We start from the raw sequence: 26,205 nt of genomic DNA on the forward strand, positions 1-26,205 counted from the left end.
GCAGCTGAGGAACAGGCTCTGGATTGACGCGTGTGGCATCCCCGGCTTCCATTTCCACCCCCGGCATTCCAGAAAGCCCTCTGCAGCCAATAACAGAGCTCCAAATCTATCCAAAACTCTGTTATTGGCTGCAGAGGGCTTTCCAGAAGGCATCTGTAGTCAATGAAAGAGCTCTGGATTGATCCAGAGGTCTGTTTTCGGCTGCAGAGGGCTTTTCAGAACGCTCTGACAGTGAAATGGAAGCCGGGTGCGACACACATGAGCGGCAGCAAGCAACCACAGAAGAAGTGGCCCTGCAAAGCGAGGCAGGTGTCAGAGTGTGTGAATCCTGGTAAGTAGGGCAGCTCCACTAACCCCACCCTAGCTTAACTTTTACCCGTGCACCTGGTGGGTGGTGTCTTAATTAGGGCTTAGTTTGGGGGTAGGACTTGTATTGGGCACAAGTATAAAATCAAACTAGGACTTACTTTGGGGGTAGATCATGTTTTCGGGGAAACAGTATACTTTAGCTAAATAAAGAATAGTGGATAGCACTAAAACTCATCTTCATGGTACCTTTAGTGCATTTCTAAGTGGATAAACTGTATTAATATATACTATTTCTATAACAGAAATAGTACTATATTGTATTAAAGGGAGCAAATGGGCAACCAAAGTATTTCCCCATGTTTCCTTACCCTCTTCAATCAACTCATGTCCGAATTCCCTGTCTACATGACTGCTTTCTCGCCACTGGCTCCAAATTAAGATTGTTAGTGGTAAGAGCTACTTCTACTTTCAATCATAAAAAGACATGAGGGTAAAATCTTAGCCAGTAGAGATTCATACAGATTATATTTTGATGCATAGCCTGGAAAACTTTGCAGAAGGAAAACAAAACCAGACTAGACAGACTGAAATACAGCAGACTGTGTGGGAGGAAATATTGTTTGAAAATAATGGATAACAATGGAGAAATAAAGCATAGAAATCTTATTTAAAAACTTTGCACCACAGCACAAGGCACTAACAAATCTAGCAAATAAAAGACAAGAGAAAGGGCATCAGTACAGACTGTATGTTGTATTGCCTGTGGTAGAAAGTCAAAAGAAACAAGAAGTACAATTGAAAGAAGTACAATTGCATATAGAATAAGAAGAATAGTATAAATTATATACTATATATTGTGGAAAGTTTCAATTGTATATTGAAAAGAAATATTTTTCTGGAACAAAAGGTTTCTACAAAAACTCAAACCATATATATATATGTATGTATGTATGTATGTATGTATGTATGTATGTACGTACGTACGTACATACGTACGTACGTATAAAAATCTACGAATATATATATATGTGTGTGTGTGTGTATACATACATATATACATACATACATACATACATATGTAGATTTTCACAGGTACAGGTATGCAGGTTTTGGTGTATTTGGGTCTTTTCCCGTGTAAAATTGAGAGTATCTTGGTGATGTTTCCACGAGGTCCCAGTCGTCATCCTGAGGCTGGTGTCTTCGGCCTTGTACCTGTGCAAGCAAAGCAAAGCTCACACAGGCATGAAGCCGAAGACACCAACCAGTGGATGACAACTGGGACCTCGTCGAAACGTCACCAAGATACTCTCAATCTTACATGGGAAAAGACCCGAATGCACCAAAACCTACGCATATATATATACGAAAACCACTCATGACAGATCACGAAATGTCCAGAATCATGAAGCCTACAAACTTGAAATGTAGCACATATGTTCCTCTTGGCTCCTAGGTGCTTGCTTAGAAAGGATTTTTGGAAATGATCATCATATCATTAGTATTTGTTATATCATTATTAATATATTCTGACCTCTGTTCAAACTATCACTTGGATGTGGCCAGCATGTGACTCATCTGGCCTGCTGGCTGGGAGTTTGGAGAGGAGCCTGAAGCAGAGAAGGAAATAAGATAGGAGAGGTTTCTGTGGGACAAGGCTAAGGGAGAGAAGGGGATAAGATAGGGGAGGATTCTGTGGGGCTGCCCCCAACAATCTGGGTCCTCATTTTACCCACCTCGGAAGGATGGAAGGCTGAGTCAACCTGAGCAGGTGAGATTTGAACTGCTGAAATGCAGCTAGCAGTCAGCTGAAGTAACCTGCAGTACTGCGCTCTAATCAAGCTGACAAGTCATTAAATAAAAAGTAATTAAGTTTTTATTTATAATAGTAATTATCACTGCCAATAGACAAATAATAGAAATATCTGTATAATTTCAATAGATAGAAAACATGATAAAATGTAGTCTGTATCCGTACCTGAAAAAAGTGTCTGATAAAATCCACTACCTCTAAATCCCAAACCCATGTTAGCAAATGACTATTGTTAATAGTTGCATGTTCATGTAACAGCCCATAAGCAAACAAATTAGCTGTATTATGATTTAATTTAATGTCATGATCCACATAACATTCTAAACAAAGCTAAAATATCACACAACTCTATTTCAGCCACATCTTGGTGTGATGCGTACATACATATACACATATGTATAGGGCGTCACAGCGCGCTTTTGTCGAGCGCGATTTTGTCCTACGCGCTTTTGTGGTGGAACCATGTATAGGGATACTACTTTTCCCTTAGGAATTGTACAAATCATAATTAATTCAATTAATAATTATTAATTCATTCATAATTAATTCCACATTCTACTCAACAAAGCCTCGGTACAGTATTTCATTAACAGAAAGCAATAGTTCTTAGCCAATTTTTCTATATGCAAAAATGAATAATATGATATGAATAATGTTGATGTTTCTCTTCTTGGGGTATGTTGTCCATATTATTGTCATAGAGCCATCCTTGAGAAATTATTATTTGGGCTTACTGTAATGATCATGGTATTTATTTTTAATTTAAAAATTGTTGTTGCAAGTTGAGGAAAGAAATAATTTCTCATCTAGTACACAACGTTTAATGCATATGTTATGCATATTTTTGACAGAAATGGCAGTATGATTTAAAAGGACTTATTTTATTATTCTTTTTAAAAGCTGCAGTACAATACTTTTGCACCTAGTTGCTATAAAAAAGCTTCAAATACGCTAGATTGTTCCATTGTAAAGCATCAAATGTTCTCTCAGGATGCCCATTCATGGTATAATGCAGTATTTTTCACATCAGCTGCTATCTATTTTCAAACTCCTATTTGTCTTTAGGGATCTATGATGGACTTCTGAGAAACTGAGAAAGAAGCTGTCAGTTTGCAAAGTATTATATAGCCAAAACATTTGCAAAAAAAAAACCCCACTGCTTCAAGAAGCAGAAACAGGAAAAGAATCCCTGCCCTAACAAATTTACTGACAAGCATTATCTTAAAATATACATATCCAGTCTTCAAGATTAATGTCAAGCCCCTAGCAGCAATGAAAAACCTAGTTTTTCATACAGTCTTATTAACTAGATTCTATCACTTCCTCCTACAAGAGGAATGTACAGCTAATGTACATCTGGTTCTGAATTATTTTGCAAACTGCCGTGGTCTTTCTCAGACTCTTAGTCAATTATAGCATGGTATACACCACAAGTATCAAACATGCTGTGTCACATTGCCACCACGTGATGTTTCATGACATTTTTCCCATTTATGGAGCTGAGGTGGGCATGGCCTGTTGTGACACATCCAGCCTACAAGCCACCAGTTTGGCACCCCTGATATAGACCACAGACAACACTGAAAATTATTTCCCTTTATTTCAGGAGAAGATTTATTATACAAAAACAAAGGTTTATTTTGCAATGCAATAGTGTATTTTAGTTTTCTCCATTATTTATATCTTGGAACGCTTTTGTTCCTCACCTTTTATGCAGGTACACACCAATGCGCTGCCTTCCAAAATATTCCTGCTGTCATTCTTTGGTAGTTGTATGAGAGAGTACTTAGTCCTTGGCTAATGAAAGACCTAGCATTAAAGTGAGATGAGGGAGAGGCTTATACTGACTGATATGAGGCTCTCCTAATAATCTATGCACTCATGCAGGGCATAACAGTGCAAATACCACTTGACAGCTAAGTGCAGAGTAAAATTGCTCAATCAAGCATTATGCCCTGCAGTTGTCTGAAATTAGTTAATTCCATGCTGAACATGTTGATAGCTTTAGAGAAAGTGTTAGCTATTCTTACACCTTGTAGAAATTGATTGGTTGAATGTGTGCCATCAGTCAGTGTCAATTCATAATGATAACATGGGTAGATTTTCTCCTGGACACTGTGTCCCTAACTTGGTCCTTCACATCTTCCAATGCTGCATTTTATTGGCACTGAATCAATACATTTTGCTGCTGGTCCCCTCATTTTATTTCCACCTTTCCTAGCATTGTAGATAATTCCAAGGTTAGGTCTTTGATATTATACCCAAAACATAATTTGATCCTGATTATTTATGCTTCAAGTAAAAACTGGGTTCACATATTTATCAAATTTATATATAAAATTCATGGAAGATTTAGCCAAAAAGTAGCTAGACCTTTGAAATATAATTTGTAATATTTAGCAAATGTTTGACCAGCACAACATGAAAATGTCAACTGAAACTCTATCTTCCTTTCAGAAACATGATGGCCACTTCACAGTCATCCAGCTTGTTGGGATGCTTCGTGGAATTGCTTCAGGCATGAAATATCTCTCAGATATGGGTTATGTACATCGGGACTTGGCAGCTCGGAATATTTTGGTCAACAGTAATCTTATGTGCAAAGTCTCTGACTTTGGGCTATCACGGGTACTAGAGGATGATCCTGAAGCAGCTTATACAACAACTGTAAGTTTATTTGGGTTTTTTTCTAATACAAAAGGATTGCCTTTGAGGGTAAGAATGGATTTTATGCATATACAAATATACAGCTAATGTACAATAGCAGGCTATCAAAATGAGTTTTCCTTCAAAGAAGGCAAGCCAAGGAGCAAAATGGGAATGCAATATGCTTCAGTCAGCTTATTTAAGAAATAATTGGCTTACATTATTGGAATGTACACAAGACCAGACTTGCTTCTGGCAAGGTCCTCTACCCATAATAGCTGTAGAACTGGCCACTTCATCATTTCCTGATAACATTGTCACACAGAACTCTTCAATATGCAGAAGTTCAACAGATGAAAGAAGTTAATATTCCAGGTATGGAAAACGGCCACTTCTATAAAGCTGAAGTTTAGTATCATAATTTCTATGTGGCTCTTACGGGTATGAAATTGTAGATTCCCTTCTTCCAATAAAGGGAATACCTATCTGTTTCACAGTCGAAACAAGAACAAGGAGATTTTAAAGCATTCTGAAACATTTGTTCACAAGAGTTATTCATTCAATCATTCAATTCCGATAGGCTACCCAACTCCATCAAGTAACTGTGATTTCCCCCAAGAGATAAAATTCAGCTCCTTTCATATCACCATAAACCAAATGGTGACACTAATTCACATCACAGCCAACTCAGGGATGTTAAAAGTTGTAGGGTAAATACACTTTAGAGGAAAACTACCAAAGAGTTATACTTCACCATATCTAGTTATTCCCTCTAACACTTTCGTGATGTTTGAACCAATTTTCTCTTTTAATTGCTTAGTTTTCATTGTAGCCAGATTGGTTTCATACCTCTGTGTGAATATTATTATTGGATATATTATTTCTGTTGACAATAATGATTGATTGATTGATGTAATTTATTGACTCTTTGGCTCTGGCTGGCATAATATATTGGATTATTGGAAGACTTAGCATTTTGAACATTTCATGGCATTTGTCATGGTTCTACCAAATACCTATTTATACTGCCTCCTGCATTTCTAGAAACATATAATCACCATGCTTTCCACAAGTGTTTAGTGCTTTAGTGTTTTATGCATGATACAGCATGAGGAACAGGACTAAAGAAATGACTCAGGTACCTTAAAATTAGATGAAATTAATTAAAATTAGATATTATTTTGAAACAATGCCTCAGCCTCAATTCTTACATTTATTTATTTATTTCATTTTGGGCCTCAGTAAGATCAACACTGCTTCAGCCTCAATGATTAATATTTTATTCTGTTGGAGCTATTCTTTTTGGTTTGAAAAGTACAATTCTTAAGAGGTGGGAAAGTGTAAAATAAAAATAGATATATTGTATATATTGTCCTATGCCAATATTTATAAAGCAGTTCTCTTTTTAGGGTTTCCTTCTTTAGAAGGGTCCCGTTTCCTTGATGTAAAATGAAACAATTGTGTATTCCCATACAGATATAAAGAATTGGATTTTCATTGACAATGGAAATAAATTTTAATAGTAAAACCATGTTTATTGAACATTCAGTGAAATTTACTCAGCTTTTTATTTAGCATATTAACAGTTTCATAATCTGTTAATCTTATATCCATAAACTGAATAAGAATGTATTTCTATACATGTGTGTATTTGCGTATATATTATCTTATTTTGTTTTGCAAAAATGTTTTTTTAATCATACTTATGCTTATTCAAATTTATATTGAATTTATTAGAGCTCACTGTCAAGTTGCTTTTCATTGTACAATGGTTATGTTTTCAATGATTTCATTCACCAGAAGCCTTCAAAGCAATGCAAAAAGATGCTTATTTTCTGATTAGTCTTTTTTCCCCAGTTTGCTTACAATAAAGACCTTAATAACTTAATTTTTAATTAATTTTAATGTTCTGTTTTCAAATTTTCCTGATTAGAATATTAAAATAACTGCATATATTCAATATTAATTATTCTGAAATGGAGTTAAAAGTCAAGATGACTTTTTGTTGAGGTTGTTTAATTTATTATCAACTTTTCATTTTCTATTAAATTTGGAATTTATTGTTTAAAAAACTATCTACAGTTCTATGTTCCATAAATATCCAAAGATGCAGATGAATCAGGTATTAAAACTGACAAATTTGACTGATCATACTAGAATTTTGGTAAGCTTGAAACAGGATCTAAAAGTCATTTCTAAAAGGGATTTTAATTCTAGAGTTCTTACTATTCAAAAGTCTTTTAGATGCTGAGCTTGTTAATCAGAAGGTCGGCAGTTCAGCTGTTCGTATCCCAAGTGCCGTGTATGGTTTTATGGTTTTATTATTTATAGGCCGCCCTTTTCCCTGAGGGGACTCAGGGCAGCTTACAATATATGTAATGGAGGGAGCTCCCATTCCAGCTCCTGCCAATCTAGCAGTTCGAAAGCACTTTAAAAATGCAAGTAAAAAAATAGGGACCATTTTGGTGGGAACAGCGCTCCATGCGCCTTTGCCGTTGAGTCATGCCAGCTACATGACCATGGAGATGCCTTCGGACAGCACTGGGTCTTCATCTTAGAAATTGACCTGAGCACCGCCCCCTAGAATCGGGAATGACTAGCATATAGGTAGGTAACCTTTACCTATGCCACTATCATTAAAGTCCAGTTTTTATAGTTAAAAATACTAGAAATTAAGCAAGAGCAACTACAGGAAGGGTAAAATAAATTGCAATTTACATTCGGCCTGAAGTACAATAACTACACCACAGAATGAATTTTACAGATTTTGACACTCATTGGAAATGCCCCTGAGTTTAGGTATAATGTTCTAGTTGTCCCAGTGGCAGCTCTAATATCACTTCTCTGCTACATGCATATTAAAACCTAGAAAAGTAGAATTGATCTTCAAAGGAAATACTTCCCAGAGAAGTAGCAAGAAATATCTAATATCTTCAGGTCTAAAACGCATGTTGATTTTTAATATTTTTCACCCGTTTTGCTGAAAGATGGTCCTTGAGAATTTTGGTCAATTAACTCTGATGTTCCTATATAAATAATCTAAGAAGCAGTGTTAAGACATGTGTCAAAACAATACCTGCTGTTGAGATATGCTAGACACAAAAACACATGTCTATATTTAGTTGCACATACTGAACCAACAGAAGGCAATCCAAATCAAAATCTTAAAGAAATATGCTTATAGTTACCTTAGCCTAATTTCAAATACTTCAGAGACTCTAATCCTGTAAAGATTACCGTATGATTTCCCAGCACTCTAACTGAAATCTTTCTAGTAATTTAATGTGATTATTTTAATCCAGTTAATCAGTGGAACAACATTAAAAGTAATTTGGATTCTACAAAACATTACATTTCTAAACTAAGGTTCAAACTGTAATTGAAGTTCATGAAGTGGCTTGTACTTCACACTGTTGATTTTTTTAAAAGTAACAGCTGGAGAAGATTACCTATTTGGGATGACTAAAGACTTTAAATCTTTAGTCTGCCACAATTCTAATCATCAGTTTTACAATAGAGTAGACAAATGACTTAGATTGCCTAAAAAAGTGTAATAATCTTTATTTGACAAATGACCAGCAAAATTTAAAATTTAAACTCAAAATCAAATGGGTAAGATAAAATACATTAACTAGGAATATTGTAGCAATACAGAATTTGGCTACTGCACAACTGATAAAAGATTTGAATATTTTATAAAATGATAAGGAGCAGGGAGATTGTCTTACAGCACAGTTTCCAGTCCTTAGTAGTAAATAATTGAGAAATGTGCAGACAACTAGGATGACTTTGCCTTCTCTTCCCCTCTCCCTGAATTTCCAAACAGCCAATAACTTTTGGGTTGTAGTCTCAATGGACAGGAGATGAGGGCAAACAATGAAGAGCATTATTAAAGAAGTAGAACCAAGACATTTGTATTTAGAGTAGCTACCCTGGAAGATACCAACACCATAATAACAACCAGATTTGGGACACGAAGAAAAAGAGAAAGATGGCAAAAAGTTATTACAAGGAGGACCACAGTAGAAGTGGTCTGGAATTTCTATATAAAATGATAATAAAATTGAAATAGATGAAGAAGAAATAAGAGTTAAAATGGGTACAGACAGGAGAAAATAGCATGTTAAGGAGGTGAACTAAGGTTAGGCTATAATGGCAATTATTAAAAGTTATTTCAAGATAAAGAGGAAAGAAGCCTTAAGAAGGAGAATTACTTAGAGTCAATTGTAAATATAAGGGATAAAACTTAGAAAACTCAATTCAATATCAATTTCCGATTTAAGAATCAATTCTAGGATAGATCCTAAATGTATTAGGATAAATGAGGATAAGCTTATAAAACAGAATAAACAAAAAGCGTCTTGCTATTTACTTAAGCAATTTCATTTTTAATGCATCATCAATAAACACAGTCAATAATGATAATTCTGTGTCCTGCTGAGATTGTTTCTGTCCCAGAACCCTGTGACACTGTACTTCATTTATTGTCCACATTATTAACGTGCTGTCTAATATGATTTAATTGTGTGATGTTATCACATTCATACAGCTTGATTCATCAGTGAAGGAAAACTAATGAGTCAGATCCAGAATCTATGATGTTGCATGCTCAATAGATACATATTAGCACAATATCCCTATTCCCATAATTTTTGTTTGAATGGATTTCAAAGCAGCCTTTGGGTGACCATTCTGAGCACCCCAATTAACAGTTCATTGCCATTACAATAGTTTTGAATATGCAATAATTAGTCTGTTGTCTATGAGAACCCATTGGCAAATAACACAAAATAATTGCTTTTGTATCAATTGACTGTTCTTGCACTCAAACAATTTGAGAAGAACTGATTGCAAATTGTGGCAAGGTAGGTAAGGGATATGGAATGAAGAAATGAAAGTATGCGATTTAGAGTGAGCCTGTAGCAAAACATTTTGTGAGTTATTCATCAACCCTGCAGTGATTCTGTTCAGTTTGGATTATGGCCTTATGCTGAGTTGTAATGTAGTCTTTCATTAATTGTCCAGAGTCAATTAGCCCTTCAAATTGAAATGATCCAAGTCTTGCAGTAAATGACATCCAAATGATGATTTGGAAAATAATAATCAATAATTTGTTTTCAGAAAGCATTGTTTGGAGTGATGAATTCATATAATTTTCAGAAAATAAAAATTAGAGTAACCATGTTAATAAAAGAAAAAGAATAAATTGCTTTCAGAAAGGGAGCATTTAACTTTGTTTAAAATAAAAAGCATAATAAGAAATGTTCATGCTATTCAGATTTATAGAGCAAAACTGGGATCTATAGTTTTAAATGGAGCAGAATGGTTATATTTGGATAGGTTAATACATGAAATTGAAAAATTCAATATTTTAATTTTATCTTGCAAAAGTCGAATTTCAGAGATCATAGTTTATTGAATACTATTATTGAATACCATTACAATACCTTAATTGCAGAAGTGTAGTATTTGTTCTATCATTAAAAGTATCTTACAAATGGATCAATAAAGGTACATTGTGTGGATATCAGCTAATTCTCAAGCAGAAGATCTTATGCCATTTCAGACAAGTGACTACCCAGCCTGAAATGGTATAGGGTCTCCTGGTTTAATTGACCAAAACACAAAAACCTGAATAAGATTAATATGAACATAGCCTTCAGCTGATTATATTAAAATAAATGAATTCTTCATTAGCATTATAATGCATAATATTTCAGTACATATCATGTCAAAACTTTTTTCCCTTTCAATCATTTATAGATTCAAGAATAGTGATTGGTGATCATCTGCTTAGAAAACAATTTTTCAAAAACATGATTTGTGCATACATCTATGCAGTCATTCACATCAAAAAGTCTGACTGAAATAAAAGACTGTGATAATTAGCAAAGTTACAAAATGATGGGATGAATGCTCAAAGGAATAGTTCAGAGATCTCAGTGGTAATAATATTTTCAAGAGTAAAATTGAAATACATATTATAAATGTTAGTATCCCAGAAAAATAATGAAAGGAAAGTCATAACTGAATGTTGAAAAATGGGATGCAAATATAGACAACATAAATAAAGAAATGATTTCCGAAGTGGTTTGCTTATGGAGTTGCTGCACAATTTGTCTAACATGTTATGTCTGAATCTGTATCCGATGACTGGAAAATGCCTTTATTATTGTTGTTATTAGTGTCCGACCTATCGCAACCCCATGGAAAACGTTCTCTATGGGGTTTTCATGGCAAAGATACTGGAGTGGGTTGCCATTTCCTTCTCCAGTGGATCACGTTTTGTCATCCACTGGAGACAAGGCAGTAATCCATAAAGAGCCTTTATTATATTGATTAATAAAGTCTGCCTGAAAAAAGGTTGCTTACATTTCTGTTGGCAGGGTATAAAAGGAAACAGTGGCCAAATCTGGAAAATACAATGCACTCTTATGATGCAGACACACTTTGCAAACCAATTTTTTTCTCTTCACAAAATACAGAACGTATAATGGGGAAAGTATAAATGTAATAAGATTTGATTGCTGAATGAAAAGTAAGCATTGAGTTCAATTTTTTTCCCTACCAGTTAAGTGGGCATGGCTGGGGGGGGGGGTGTCATGTGACCAAGTGGGGACCACCATCTATCAAGCCACATCCACCCACACCATGCCCACAGAACCCACAGAAAAGTTCACCCAAGTCTTCTAGTGTTCAACCTAGCTGCTTCTTGCATCCTTCTCATGTTTTCTCTGTGTGTATGAGCCTGAGAAGGAGAGAAGTAGCCACATTGAATACTGCGGCAGAGAGAAGTTGAACTTTTCAACCTCCTTTTGCAGCAAAGTTGCTCGGAAGGCAGCTCCTGAGACTGCCTGTCCTTTTAGGGTCCCCCTTGCCCCCTGCATCAAAGTACCTTAAAGAAGTAGCTGCCTTCCGAGCAGCTCCACTGTCCCTCTGATGCAGTAGGCCATTATCCTGGCCGTATCTGCAGCCAGCCACAAGTGGCACTGGCAGGCAATGGGCTGCACCTTCATGGCTGGCATGAAGAACGGGATGGCAGTGACATCCCATGACCATTGCTGACATCCTGTTCTTTGCACTGGCCACACATGTGCACCCCATTGCCTGCCTGTGCCACTTGCAGCCAGATGCCAGACCCAGCTAGGAGAATGGGCTGCTGCAAGGGAGGGACAGCAGAGTAGCTGAGTTGGCCAAGGTGGGTGGCAAGCAGGTGGCGGCTCCAGGGCAAGTCTGGAACCGGGGAATGATGCATTCCCCAACCTGGCTGAGGTGGGTGGTGGCTCTGGGACCTTGGGGAATGGCAGGGCAAGTGAGTGAATAGCAAGCAGGTGGGTGGGGAGAGCTAGCGGCAAGCAGGCAGGGCAAATGGGTGGGAGGAGCAAGCAACTGGTTTATTCTAATATATCTTAAGAAATATAAGAAATATTTGTTGTTTTTCTAGAGATATATTGACTGGAGACATAAATGTTCATGTACTTGTATGTATTAAATGAAAATAGAATAGAAATAGAGTAGAGCAGAGCAGAGCAGAACAGTATAGAATAGAATAACAGAGTTGGAAGGTACCTTGGATGTCTTCTAGCCCAACCTCTTGATCAAGCAGGAGACCCTATGCCAGTGATGGCGAACCTTTTTCACCTCGGGTGCCCAAAGCACCGAAGGCACGCACTCACGTACCCACCCCCATAACTTCATTCCCCGTGCCGTGCACGTGAACACGCCACACTGCCCCGCGCATACACGCAAAGCTTTCTAGGAGCCTGAGGAGAACAATAGTGGCCTCCCAACCTCTCGGTAGGCCCTCTTTTTGGCCCATTTTCTGACTTCCGGTTTGTGTGTTGAGCTGTTTTTCTCTCTCCGGAGGCTTCAGGGAAGCCTTCTGAAGCCTCTGGAAGGCAAAAAGTGACCAAATGCACAAAACGGAAATTTGGGAATGGATTTCCGGGTTGCCCATAGGGCCATTTTTCTAAATGCCATTTCAGACAAAGGGTTGTACAATCTCATCTTAAAAACCTCCAGTGATGGAGCACCCACAACTTCTGAAGGCAAATCTTTCCATTGATTGATTATTCTAAGTGTCAGGAAATGTCTCCTTATTTCTAGGTTGATTCTTTCCTTGATTAGTTTCCATTTCTTTGACTTACTATTTCTTTCTCTTTCTTCTCTACTTCATATTGAACCACTTATTCAGCAAAGTGACAGTATTAAAAATGTGTATGTATGCTGGTATACATTCTTTCACAACAGTTGAAAGCTATGTGACAGTTTTCTCCAAGATAAAAGAAATAATTTCTACAGTGTTCTGTTTTAGCTTATTTCTTCTTCAGCTTATTTCTCAACTTCTATAGCCGCTCAACTTGTAGTTCTGTGTTTATAAAATTTATAAAAATTTACAAAAATAAGGCTTTGAACAACATTATTACTAAAATGTTCATAGTTTGATTTTATTGATAGCTTCTTTATGTAAAAAAAAACAAATTATGTCAAATTGGACTACTATTTAGGTGTTAGCAAACTTGTTCTTTGAGTTGAGCTTAATTCCTGTTGACTTCATGGACAAAATCATGTAGTTTATTGGTAACAGTGTAAAGGTCAGTGGTAAGTTTCAGATCCCGTTCCAACCAGTAAATGCATCTTAGAGTCTCCGCGAACCTCCGCAATGCTCCAGCTGCTCAGCGGAGTGTCGCTCAGGCACTTTATGCACCATGCGCTTCACGGAAGCGCTGAAGATTTAAAAGACCAGTAAGGAGCTCAGGCAGGCAGGTGGGCCCTCCGGAGCACCATACCAGAATGGTATCTGGTGCTCCAGGCAGGCTTTGATACGCCTGTACCAGAGCGTACCACCTGCAACCCACCACTGGTAGAGTCACTATATTGTTCCAGGATACTTTCTTCAACTTTGCAATTCAGTCTGCATCTCCATATTTTACAATGTTTTCTTATCCAAGATTAACACAGTTCAGTTCTGCTTTGCTTTCTGAGCTCAGCCATGGTCAGCAAAGTGCTGAAATCTTACTGGGTAAAATAGGATAATACAAGGCTAGATTTTGCAAACTCCATATTCTAGTAGTTTAAATAATGTCAGGGTAAGAAAGCCAATTCATCTCAGAGAATAATAATCCACAAGATGAAGCAGACTGCCGTCACATGCTCCTGGTCCTGCCTGGAAAGCTAATAAATCCTACATGAATCTGAAGCAGATATCATGCTTCACTTGGAGCACTTTCAAGTGCCAACTCTCCCTAGTTTTAATTCCACCATTGGTTTTAACCTAATGTTTATTATCACTTAGCAAAAAGCACCATTACTTAGACGGACCCTGCCTAAAAGAATTTATGCATTGACTGTTTGTATCAGTTCATTCTTAGTAGCAAGGAACATTTTCTTTTTTTTTAATTGAATTTTTTTTAAAAAAAACTTTTACAAATGTTTACTTCCCTTCCCCTCCCCTCCCCACCCAAACCCCACCCCTCCCAACCTTCCCCCCCCCCCCGACTTCCCAGAACCAATACAGGGTATAAATCTTTAACAAAAATAATCTAAAGTAAACTTAAAAGTAAAAAATTAATATCCTCTATCATTTGAGCTTTAACTCCTCTTTGGTAGGCTAACTCTAAACAGATTATGTCATTCCTTGTTGCCTCCATCATAAGCTATCTGGAATTTCTTAGTTCCATATTTATTTTGAGTATAGTCAATCCATCTTCTCCACTCCAATTTATATCTCTCATTGGAATAGTCCTTGAGATATGCTGATATTTTAGCCATCTCTGCTAAGTTTGTTACTTTTAATGTCCATTGTTTAATAGTAGGCAAATCTTCCTTCTTCCAGTATTACGCCACCAACAGTCTTGCTGCAGTTATTAAATGCAAAATCAAGTTAGTCTCTATAACTGTACAATCAGTAATTATACCTAACAAAAATAACTGAGGGGTAAACTTTATCCTTTTTTTAAGAACATTTTGCATAATCCACCATATTTTTATCCAAAATATTAGTAAGGAACATTTTCATCTGACTGAAATCTACAATAAGAGCAGCTGTAAAAGTTTATATATTACTCCAAGGGAATCAATGTATCAAATTAAAATTAGTATAACCAAATATGATAATAGTAGTATAAAAGTAGCATAGATGTCGCCCTGAAAGCCTATCTTACATTTTTAAAAAATAAGAACATATTAATCTTCTTTTTGTATTTTTCATTAGGCTAACAGGATGCAGGTAGCTGGATAATAAACAATTACATATATTATTTCCATTGTGTCACCTTCAAGATGCCTGTACAAATTATTTATGATTCTTCCAGTAATCCATTAAAATAAGATTTTTATTAATTAGTACTGATAAATAATGTATGGTTGTAATTCATGCTAAAGATGCATGTGTTAGTCTACACTGATTTGTTTTTACATAATGAAATACAGCTAAGCTGGAGACACAGTGAGCTTGGTCCAGGCTGTTTGTCACAGCTAGAGTCCACTAAAATCATCCTGAAAAGTTACAGCTGTCTCATTTCATTCTTTTGGATTTCAACGTGCTTAGGTGTTAGGTGATTTATTCTGAATCTAGCCTAAGGGTGACTAAAAATTATGGCTATAGTCCAATACAGAATCGGAAACAATGGATTTTAACTGTGGCTATTTATTTTTTCGATTGCCTCAGTCAGGCAAATCTGCCCACAGACACGCCTTTTTGTTATCAAATTAAAATAAAATTAAGATTAGTTTTAGCAGAAAACTAAATGCTTTGAGTTTAATATTTGTCAGTAAAGTTTTGTATTGTCAAGTTATTACTACATAAATATTATTTGTTGCCTTTGACTGCCCCACAGTGGCTGAACTGGAATTGCACTTTTTTCCAGAAAAACAGTATTTCTAATCAATTTGGGATTAGCAGACACAAATATTTGCTCTTCTTGTGGAAAGATAAATTTAATGAACACCTTTATTGCAAATTAGTCCAATACTTTATTTATATGATTAGAAATAAAGGTATTTGTTTCGTGAAAATTTGAATTTTTAAATAACCTACACAGATACAATCAGGGAACATAAATTGCACAAAAAGCTAAAATATTGATGTTGAAAGAATACTAGTTTGCTCAATTAGTCACCAGAAACTAATCTGACTAATTGATCTCAGTATGATAATCAGCAAAGCATGTCCTGGTTTAATTTAAAAATAATATGTATATCTCTGTATCAAACATAGCTTTCTGTCATGGCAGGTAAGAAACTTAATTTATTACTCTTCTCTGATCTTGAGGATATTGTGGATGCATTATAATTACTCCATGCTTTATGATAATAAGTTTCCCATCAGGCAATTCAGAATTCTCCTGAAAATGTACTATAAATTTCAGTTCAGTATTGCTTCTTATTGTATACATTGTACAATAATATATAGATTGTATAGCCAAATGGTCTCATAGCTCAGTTATTTATCAAAACCACTTGGTGACATTATTTCATCCTGATGGTACTCTTCAATAGAACTGTGTGAGTGGCTTCGCAATTCGCTTCTAAATTCACAGATTTTTTTTAAAATCACAGATCACTTGAAAACAGGGTAGCAATGATGCCCCCTTTTTGGGGTATTATTTATATTTGGCAAAACTATGAATCTACCAAGTTTTCTCTTCTGATCTATGGTCTTTCATTGTTTAGACATGTTTTCTGCTCTTGCAGACAATACTCTTGCAACTAGTGACAATACTAAAAACTGGAAAATCTGAATTGTGTATGTTTATTTGTGTTTGAATATATCAGCGGTGGGAATATATCAGCGGTGGGTTGCCATTTTGTTTACTACCAGTTCAAGTGTGCTCCCGCGCGCACTCATGCACATGTGCAAGACTTCTGCGTATATGTAGAAGCATCCAGGCGAGTGGGGAGAGCCTCCCGCTGCCACTACTACCGGTTCAGCTGATCCAGCCGATCCAGGCCGAACCAGGAACAACCCACCTCTGGTATATATGCATACATGCTTCAAGCTTTTGAAAAATACCCCAAGGACCATCATACTGATAGATTTCCTACTCAGAACTCAGCATTATGAATATAGCAAGGTTATCCAGTTATTCACAAGCTACTTCTTTCCAAGTACAGGAAATGTCAATCCAAAAAAACACAAAAGATAAATGGTAGAAGAGGAAAGAATTTTAGGTATTTCCAATTTTCTTCCATATTACCATATTTCAACTAGCTTGATAACAGTTTGTGTGAGATTTTTTTAATTAGAAAAGGGAAAGTGATAAAGAAAAGCAAGCTGCTGAGAATCTATTTTGATTGCAGCAGCATAGAAATATGTTTAATTAATTAAATGCAAACATTTCTAAATCTTCAATTTCATACTACCCATTTTCAGTCAACAGAAAAGTCCAAGTGCTTGTATTTTTGTATTTCTCACTTGTAACTTGCTAGTGCTGGTTATTACCTTTAAAGCCCTACATGGCTTGGGACCTGGATATCTGCGGGACCGCCTCTGCCACATACCTCCCAACGACCCATAAGATCTCACAGGCTGGGCCTCCTTCGGGTACCGTCGACCGGGCAATGCCGGTTGGCGACTACTCGGGGGAGGTCTTTCTCTGTAGCTGCCCCGGCCCTGTGGAATGATCTACCCGCAGAGATCCGGACCCTTCCCACTCTCTCGGCCTTCCAGAAAGCCACTAAAACCTGGCTGTTCCGGCAGGCCTGGGGGCTGTTGACCCCAAAATACGGTCCAGCCCCACTTAGAACGGAGTATATGGTGTGCTGTTTTTAAATCTATCTTTTCTTTCCCTGTATTTTATTTTTGACTTTTTCTGTACTGTAAGCCGCCTGGAGTCCTACAGGATTGGGCAGCATATAAATGTTATTAAACTTGCAAACTATTAAACTTGCAAACTTTGTGGAAACAATCCAGAGTGCACAACTATTAGTTAGTTTAAAGGTTTCCCCTATCCAGTCATGTCCAGTTCTACAAGATGGATCTCCATCTCCGTATCTTAGCTGAGGGAGTCCATTATCCAAAGATATTTCTGTGGTCATGTGGCCAGCATGACTATACACTGAGGCACACAGGATGCTGTTACCTTCCCACCATTTGCATGTTTTCTAACTGCTGGGTAGGCAGGAGCTGGGGACAGTAACAGAAGATCACCCCATAATGCAGTGCTCAGATCTCGAACCTGGACTGTCAGCTTTCAGCTGACAAGCTCAGAGTCTTTAACTGCTGAGCTATTAGGTAGCTTAGAAATAGCATTACCAAAACCTTCTCATTTGCTTTCAGTTAGTGATGGAAATACATTCTTAGTCTGATAAATATCAATTTATGGATGTATGTGTTATCAGATTAAGAATGTATTGCCATCACTATACTGAATGCAAATGAGAAGGTTTTTGTAAAGTTGATGGCTTTTTTAAAAAGGATAAAATGCTGTATTATATAATACGGATGCCAAAACTAAATGACTTAATAGAGAAAATGGAAGGTTATTTGTATATTTATCATAAATTATTAAATTAAAAATGTACATGGTGCATGTAAAGCTTTTTAAAGATTTTGCTAAATGGGTACTATTAAAAGCTATGGATTAAGGAAGATACCTTCTCATAAAGTATTTAGAGAATTTTCTAATTGCTACTTTAAATAAATATTTGAAATCAATTGTTAATTCATTAATTACATCTTTTTAAAAAACATATAAATGTCCTCATGATTGTACACTTCAATATAATTTCAGTCACTTGTCTTAAATGGTTTAGAATCTCCTGCTTGAGCAGGGGGCTAGACTAGAAGACCACCAAGGTCCCTTCCAGCTCTATTCCATTCTTATTCGAGGGATTAAAAACTTAACATACTATATTCTCTTGCAATGAAAAACAACCAAGAAGTTTATGAGAGCTACTATGATTATATAATGGCAATTCTAGACATCTTTTTTAAAATGATCCCATGAAATGCATCTTGCCTATCATATGCGTTTATGCATTATTTAGGGTGATATTATTCTAAAATCCAGAAAATAATATCAACTAGTTGGGACTTCTAGAAAGTATAGTTACAACAACTAAAGGACACTACATTGAGAAAGAAAGACTTTCATCATTCCTGATTTTGGAGGGGGGGGGCTAAAAAAATTCCAATGGGTAGTAACTAGCCTAGCATTTCAGAATGATAATGCTTTCTCATTCATGTTGATTAATATGCCTTTCAATAATATAATTATATCACAAACCTTCCATTTGAATAGTGTGATGATGCTAGACAAAGCAGCATACCATACCTCCCTCTTCCCCAAAACAGCTGTTTGTGCATAAGAGCTGTAGCATCTGGGTGGTGTATGTGTCTCTCATTGTGAATATAGAATTGCATGGTCAGAGAAAAGGCAGAGCAATTTTTAAACTGCTGCTCTCTTCATATTCTATGCTTCTATTTAAGGAAACAAGCAATTATGGATGCATTGCAAAATAGATGTGTATTGATCTACTATTTCAGAAGTATATATTGGCAATAAAATACATAACTGTTAGTGGTTAAATTGAATCTTTCAGAGTCTGCACATTAATCCAAGGTTTAATACTGTTTGTCCCATTTATAGCATAGATTCTGGCACTTGCAAAGTACCCTTTGCTGCTTCTGTGATTGGGTCCATCATATGCCTCCTTTGCCCAGCTCTCAATGTTGCCCATAAAACTTAAGCCTGGTCTTTGAATTTCACAAACAAACACTCAATACTTTTGCCCAAGTGTATTTTTCACTCCCTGACAATACAAATCAGGCAAACCCAAACTTATTTTATTAAAGGGAGGTGGTTCTTTATATAAGATGCAGAAACTTGGAGAGATGATACATTCATTTGATATATGTGATGTATCTGGAAGCAACAAAAATACAATACATAAAAAAGGCAGAAATCCTTAAAACATGTTGCTTCTCCTTTTCCTACCTGAGGTTGTTTCTTTAACACATTGCAACACTCAAGGACTTCAGAGACCAGCTATTGTTTGGTTGAGACTTCTGAAAGGACTAGTTTTTGCACATCAAGGGAAAAATATGCTTTCCTAAACTTCAAAACAAGACATGGATGCCATCTAAAATGCTAATATCACCTTTTAAAATTGTTAATAAAGCCTATGCAACAATAACTCTAATTTTATTTAATTCCTTGGTCTGTGCTATCAGTTATATACACACATAGCCAGCTTTGGATAAATAATGGGATTTATTCTAGTCAATACATCTTTCACCAAAATAACTCAAAGCACACCTCATATTCAAAGCTTTCTGAATAGAAAACAGGCCTGAAAATATTTCATAAAATAGTAAAACAGATTTTAGCAACAGAATCTAGAGAGAAAAATGCTAAATTCATGAAGACCAAGATGCCATATACACTTACAAATGGAAGAAGCAGACATTCACAATAAAGATAACAAGTTGGATTTATTGTTAATAGCCTTTCCATTGTGCCGTCAATCAGAACTTCCATTTTTATTTAAAGCCTAAGTACTATAGAATGTCTTGTTCCTTCTCAGAACATACTGCATCTTCTTTGTTTACGACTCATGAACAGGAAGCAGCTGTTCTCCTTACCACCTGATTTTTTGCTATTTTTAATCAATTTTATTAAGTTTCCAAGAGAGATAAAATACAATATAACAGACAAGGGAAAATTGGGAAGGGGACCAAAAAGGAAATGTTAAAAAGTGACAAGAAAAAAAATTGACTTCCAACTTTCTCTAGTATAGATACGAATACAAAGTAACCTCTTGCTCTAAAAACCTATAAAAATATAGAACTTAGACAATCAACATTAAAATTATATAACAAAATTACCTCATTCTACATTTAAACATAAGCAAAAATATAATGTCTCATAGTAAGAATGAAAATTATACAATTTTCTATATTTCTATAAACTTCTATATTATTGTGATTATAATATATTTAGTCAACAAATCATAAAATCAAAACTTAATTTTTATTTTTGTCAAGCAAGAAATTGAAAAATGGTCTCCAAGTAAAAACAAACTAGATAGACTTTTGCGCCTCATCAAAGTAGTCACTTCTGACATATATGCCAGTTTCATTAATTTCACGATCAACTCTTCAGTTGTGGGAATTTGTGTATCTTTCCACCTCTGTGCATATAAAAGTCCTTGCTGCTGTTGTCATACATAGAAATAAAATCGACATTTTCTTTCAATTTGCTTATTTATAATACCTAAAAGAAAAGCTTCTGGTTTCAATTTTACATCCATTTTTAATCATTACAACATACCTGATTCCAATATTTCTTGGCAACCTTACATGTCCACCAAGATGATAAAAGGTATCTTATCATTGATTACATTTCCAGCACTTACGTGATATTCCATTATATATCTTTGAAATTTCTCCACAGTTATGTACTAAATTTTTTTAATTTTTTCTGCCATTGCTGCTGCTTCTAATTTTTGCTTCTTTGCAGTTTGAACCTAAGAATCGCTTTATGTTTCCTTTACATTAAGCATCAGTTTTATGTTATGATGAACTTACAACTCACTGTTCTTATGTTGATTTTGGCCTTTCAGAGTCATCATAGTTTCCCCAATCATTTCATATAATGTATCTTGATTAAATAATTGGAGAACCTGCTGCTCTTATTCTTCTACCTGGCTTACATCCTTCTCAAGATAAAGTTGGCCTGAAAGACCATGAGTACTGTGACCACAGGGAACTTGAATTGTAAATCTATCCTAATGTGGAAAAACTGGGGGGGGGGGGTGTTAAGGTTTTACATGCTATGAATTACAGTACAACATAATGTTAATATAGTCTAATTTCCTAAGTTTCGGAAGCATGAGAGAAATTATTTTCTTATCCTCCTTCCTTCCTGGTCTTTTCAATTACTGAAACTATTCAGTAATTACTGAAGCTATGCTGTTTCTACAGAACATATAAGATGCACTTTTTATTTAATAACTGTTTTAGACAAATAACAGCTCTATCTTCATCTTTTCAGAGAGAGAAAAACTTGTGATAAGAGATTATTTAACATGGACAAAATGTTGGAATAAAAATTCTGGTTCCTGGCCCCATTCAAAGCTACAGTTTTCTGAAATTTGAAAATAAATACAGCTCTGTGTCACATCTGGTTTTGGGCTTAGGATGAGCAGAAATACAAAGCTGCTTTCAAGTGGCATTTTTAGTAACAATTCTTTTTGCTGAAGCCAATTTTTCTCTGCCATTTTAAGACAATTATTACATATAATTATTAGTATTATTTTATACTGCTTAAAAGAATAAGCTTTGCCTTTCACCTATGCAATGCAAATGACTCTGTTACAGCTCTGTAATTTTTATAAAAAGAAACTAAGCTATAGAAAATGATTGGTATAAACCCAAGAATTGCCTTAAGGCATTGTGATCATGATTGCTATGCTGATTATATGCCAAGCATTGAAAAGATTTCTTAATTGTGAGAACAGGTTGGCTGGAGGAATGTTTCTAACATATTATTTCCACTTCTGCAAGATATTATGGGTTTGTTTCCACAGAATTATCAGAATGTCAACACATACCTTCATTTGGTTTCCTGAATTTATTTTAGTATTACTAAGAAAGTGTTCTCATAAATTATTACCAGTTCTGTTACTATTTTTTGTATTTATTATTACCCAACATTGCAGGAACATTACTGTGCTATATAAGTAGAAAAGAACTGAAATTACTCCTACTTTTTAGAATTATAATATAACTCTGAAACCGTGACCATTCAATAGAGAAGCAAATTTGATGGAGTAAAAATAAATGCAGCTGAAAGCTTAACTATTGAACAATGCATGGTAGCAAACAGATGAGTTTCTAGTGAGGCAGGAAGGCTTCATTCAACACTTGTGCCCACAGTTTATGAAATAAAAAGGCATTTTTTTCATTTTTTAAGGTTATGAATGCACTCATGGAAGAAATTTGGAAAGCAATAGTACGCAGCAGGTGAATTTCCAGGCAGCAGAAAGAAACGAAAGATGGGTTGAAAATAATTTTTCTATTGCATTTTATTACCAATTTTCCACTAATAAAAACCACAGTTGGTAATGCATTCTTGCATTTAAGTCTTTTAGCTCTAGTTCCAATTATGCTTCACTTTTAGTGCAGACACTATAAAATGCTATAACACTTTCCTAATGTAACAGTGTCAGTCAGATAGAGCTGGCTAAAATGAACATGCCAATCACGGTGTAAATGTAGGCAATGTTTTGATAAGTCTGAGTACCCAGAAACTTACGGGGACAAATTCAGAATTTTGCAGAATGTTAAGTTTTATAAAGAAATAAAATAGTAATTAAATATATAACTGAGAAAGGCTTCCTAAAAGGTCAAGGGAGGAAGTATGGGATGAGGGCCACAGTTTTGCAGTGTTGCTCTGAGCTTCTGAGAAATGGAAAGGGATAAATAATTTAATAATAAGATTTATAGAAGGCAGGAGAAGAGGTTGAAAATTGAGAGAGGAGGGGATATCAGGAACACTGAAAAATGGTTAGGGATTTAAGGTGTGTTATATGAGCACCTGCCATGAGCATTAAGACTAGACCAGCAACAGGCTTGTCAGTAATACTGGTAAAATACACATTTGGAAGGTTAGTGGGAAGATTAGTTATGGACTGAAAACATTTTAAAAATTAGCTAAAGCACAAGTATACAGTCTCTTCCTTTAGTCCAGGGCTGTCAAACTCATGTTGTCATGGTGATGTCATGTGACATACTGGGACTTTTTTTCCCTTCGCTAAACTAGGCGTAGTTGTGGCCAGCGCATGACACATCCGACCTCGATTTGACAGTCCTGCTTTAGTCATTTTAGAACTAACGGAGTAAAAAAAATGTAGATGTCTGTATATATCCAACACACTTCTTTTTGTAGCACATATAAATAGAAATCCTTTTCGGATTTTCCTAGCATGATTAAGCTAGCATGAAACTTGCATGCATGTCATGTACCTTTCCTATTTATATCGTCACATAAATATTTGAAATCTGCCCATATATGGCTACTGAGTTCAACAAGTTATGGACATACAAACAGTGATATTGGAAATTTCATATATGCATTTTTCCATATATGAATAACAATAAATAAAGTATTATCCAAAGGAATAATAACTTTTAAGTTAGATTGTAAAGGAGGCTTGGCTGTGCCTATTGCATATCAATCCATCAACCCTGTGCAGCTTTGATTGGAATCAGAAATAGATTCACTGTCTAAATCTCAGGTGATCTGCATCGGTTCACTTGTCCATATGAGTAGAGCAATCCATTACACACTAGCAGACACAAGGAAATTACAACTGGGTCTTGCACTTCTTCTGTTATGATGACCTGTTGAATCAGTCGGGGCCAAGGAGCTTTGGAATACCTGAATGAAATAATGACAGAAGATTGCTCTCTTATTGATAATCCAAAATAGCATGGAAACAGATGCCAGCAGGTTTCCAATTTTCTCCTAAATACAGATTGAATCAGTTCAAAACAGTACTACATTCAGTTCTTTTTAAAGAGGAAGCTTCTATTATTTCTGTTTCTTTCTCCGCTTCTATCTTCACTATTTGTATGTGTTGTTTGTGTGTATACATGAATACATATGCATATATAGAATATACACCATTCACATATATAAACTTACTGCATGCAGTTGATTCAGTCTTGTGATTTCAGCACTGGCAAGACCTTTTTTCAAAACCCTGACAGTCTATGCAGTGACGTGCAGTGAGGGGAGGCAGGGTGGCAGGGCCTCACCACTGTCATCATGAAAAGAAAAAAAAATTAAAAGGAAAAAGGCTGAGATAGTTGCTGCCAGAGTCACAGTGGATGACTCTGCTTAGCGCTTAACTGTTTAAAAAAGCCTCTAAAAAAGTGCCCTCTGCAGGAGGAGACGAGAGAACCACATGCCTCCTTTAGTCTATCTTTATGATCACTTGAGCAAAGTTAAGCAAGGGTTAAAAGGCGAAAAATTCCTTATGTAGAGGAGGCGCGTGGTTCTCTCACCTCCTCCTGCAGAGGGCACTTTTTTTAGAGGCTTTTTTTAAACAGTTAAGCAGAGGCATCCATTGGAGACTCTGTCAGCAGCTAACCCAGCCTGACCAGCAGCTCTTGCCTTTTTATTTTTACATTTTTTACATTTTCATCATGGCAGACAACAGGAGAGTTGAAATCATCTGTGAAACAGCTGGAAAAGGTGTGTGGGTCGGAGGGAGGAATTCAAAATTATTGTAATTTGTAAGTAATTGTAATTTGTATTAGTATAAGTAATTTGTGTGTGTGTGTGTGTGTGTGTGTGTGTGTGTTTTACCCACCTGCTGGTGCATGGGCTGGCACTTTATTTTTTATTTTTTAAAGCCCTGCCGCCGTGCCAGCCATAGAGCAGGACGCGTCCCATTCTATGGAGGGCACGGCGCCGGGACTTTAAAGCCCTGCCGCCGCACCAGCCATAGAGTAGAACACATCCCGCTCTATGGCGGGCACGGTGCCGGGACTTTAAAGCCATGCCGCCGCGCCTGCCATAGAGCGGTATGCATCCCACTCTATGGCGGGCACAGCGCTAGGACTTTAAAGCCATGCCGCCGTGTGCTGGCAGACATAGGGCGACTTTTGCCCACTTGCCTCACCGGCCATAAACCTCACTGCACATCACTGAGTCTATGCAAGTTACCATATATAAGACTGGAGTAGACAAACCATTAGTCTAAACATTAAACATAAGTCTATTCATATTGTAATTTTGTACACTAATTCCTTTAAATAGAAATTTAAACCAGAAGGTTACAATCTAGAATCCATCTATTTTACGATACTACCATAAAATTGTCCTTTTATACCTTCTTCAGGAAACAAATTCTGGAGCCAAATGATCAATGTATGAAAATACATGTACAGATACTGTTGTGCAATTAGTTGGACTGATGATAGCTAGTTAGCTGGACAGACAAACATCCAACATTTCATTCTAAGGAAATATTGAATTAAAACTGGCGAGAGATCTATGCATATTTTAACAACAAATGAATGAAGATATCCAGAATCTGTACAGAATAATTAGTAAAAATTTTATAAAGACACTGAAGATTAAAAATGCCAAGGGCTTTAATTGGAGAAATTAATTTGGCACTCTAAAGTGTTTTTGTATTTTTTTTCTTTTTGATAATTGGTGACAATTTATTAAAACAAGATTTAAAAATAGCTATGTCACAAATGCTTTTGTTCTTGTGATGAAATGAAAGTATTTCACTGTTCTCTGTACAGTTTTATGTAATCATGGAACTATTTAGACGAAAGATTAAAACATAAACCTGCTTTGTCTGTTTTAGACATTCTGATTTTACATTGTATGAATATTAGGTACATCTTAAAATTAAAATGAGAGGGATGCAAATGAATAAAAGTAGTAGATTACAGAATTATTAAATCATTGTAG

At 36.0% G+C, this 26,205-nt stretch overlaps 1 protein-coding gene across 1 annotated transcript in view; it reads left to right on the forward strand.

The window, feature by feature from the left end:
• EPHA6 (EPH receptor A6) overlaps positions 1 to 26,205 on the forward strand; it is a 415,820-nt gene that overhangs the window by 366,150 nt on the left and 23,465 nt on the right. Inside the window, exon 14 of the mRNA XM_087721464.1 lies at positions 4,577 to 4,786. Coding sequence (XP_087577590.1) covers positions 4,577 to 4,786 — 210 coding nt within the window. The remainder of the gene's footprint in view (positions 1 to 4,576; positions 4,787 to 26,205) is intronic.

Source organism: Thamnophis sirtalis, unplaced genomic scaffold (assembly GCF_051295495.1).
Source record: "Thamnophis sirtalis isolate CommonGarterSnake01/CBP01778 unplaced genomic scaffold, rThaSir2_p1.2 scaffold_8, whole genome shotgun sequence".
Taxonomy (NCBI): Eukaryota; Metazoa; Chordata; class Lepidosauria; order Squamata; family Natricidae; genus Thamnophis; species Thamnophis sirtalis.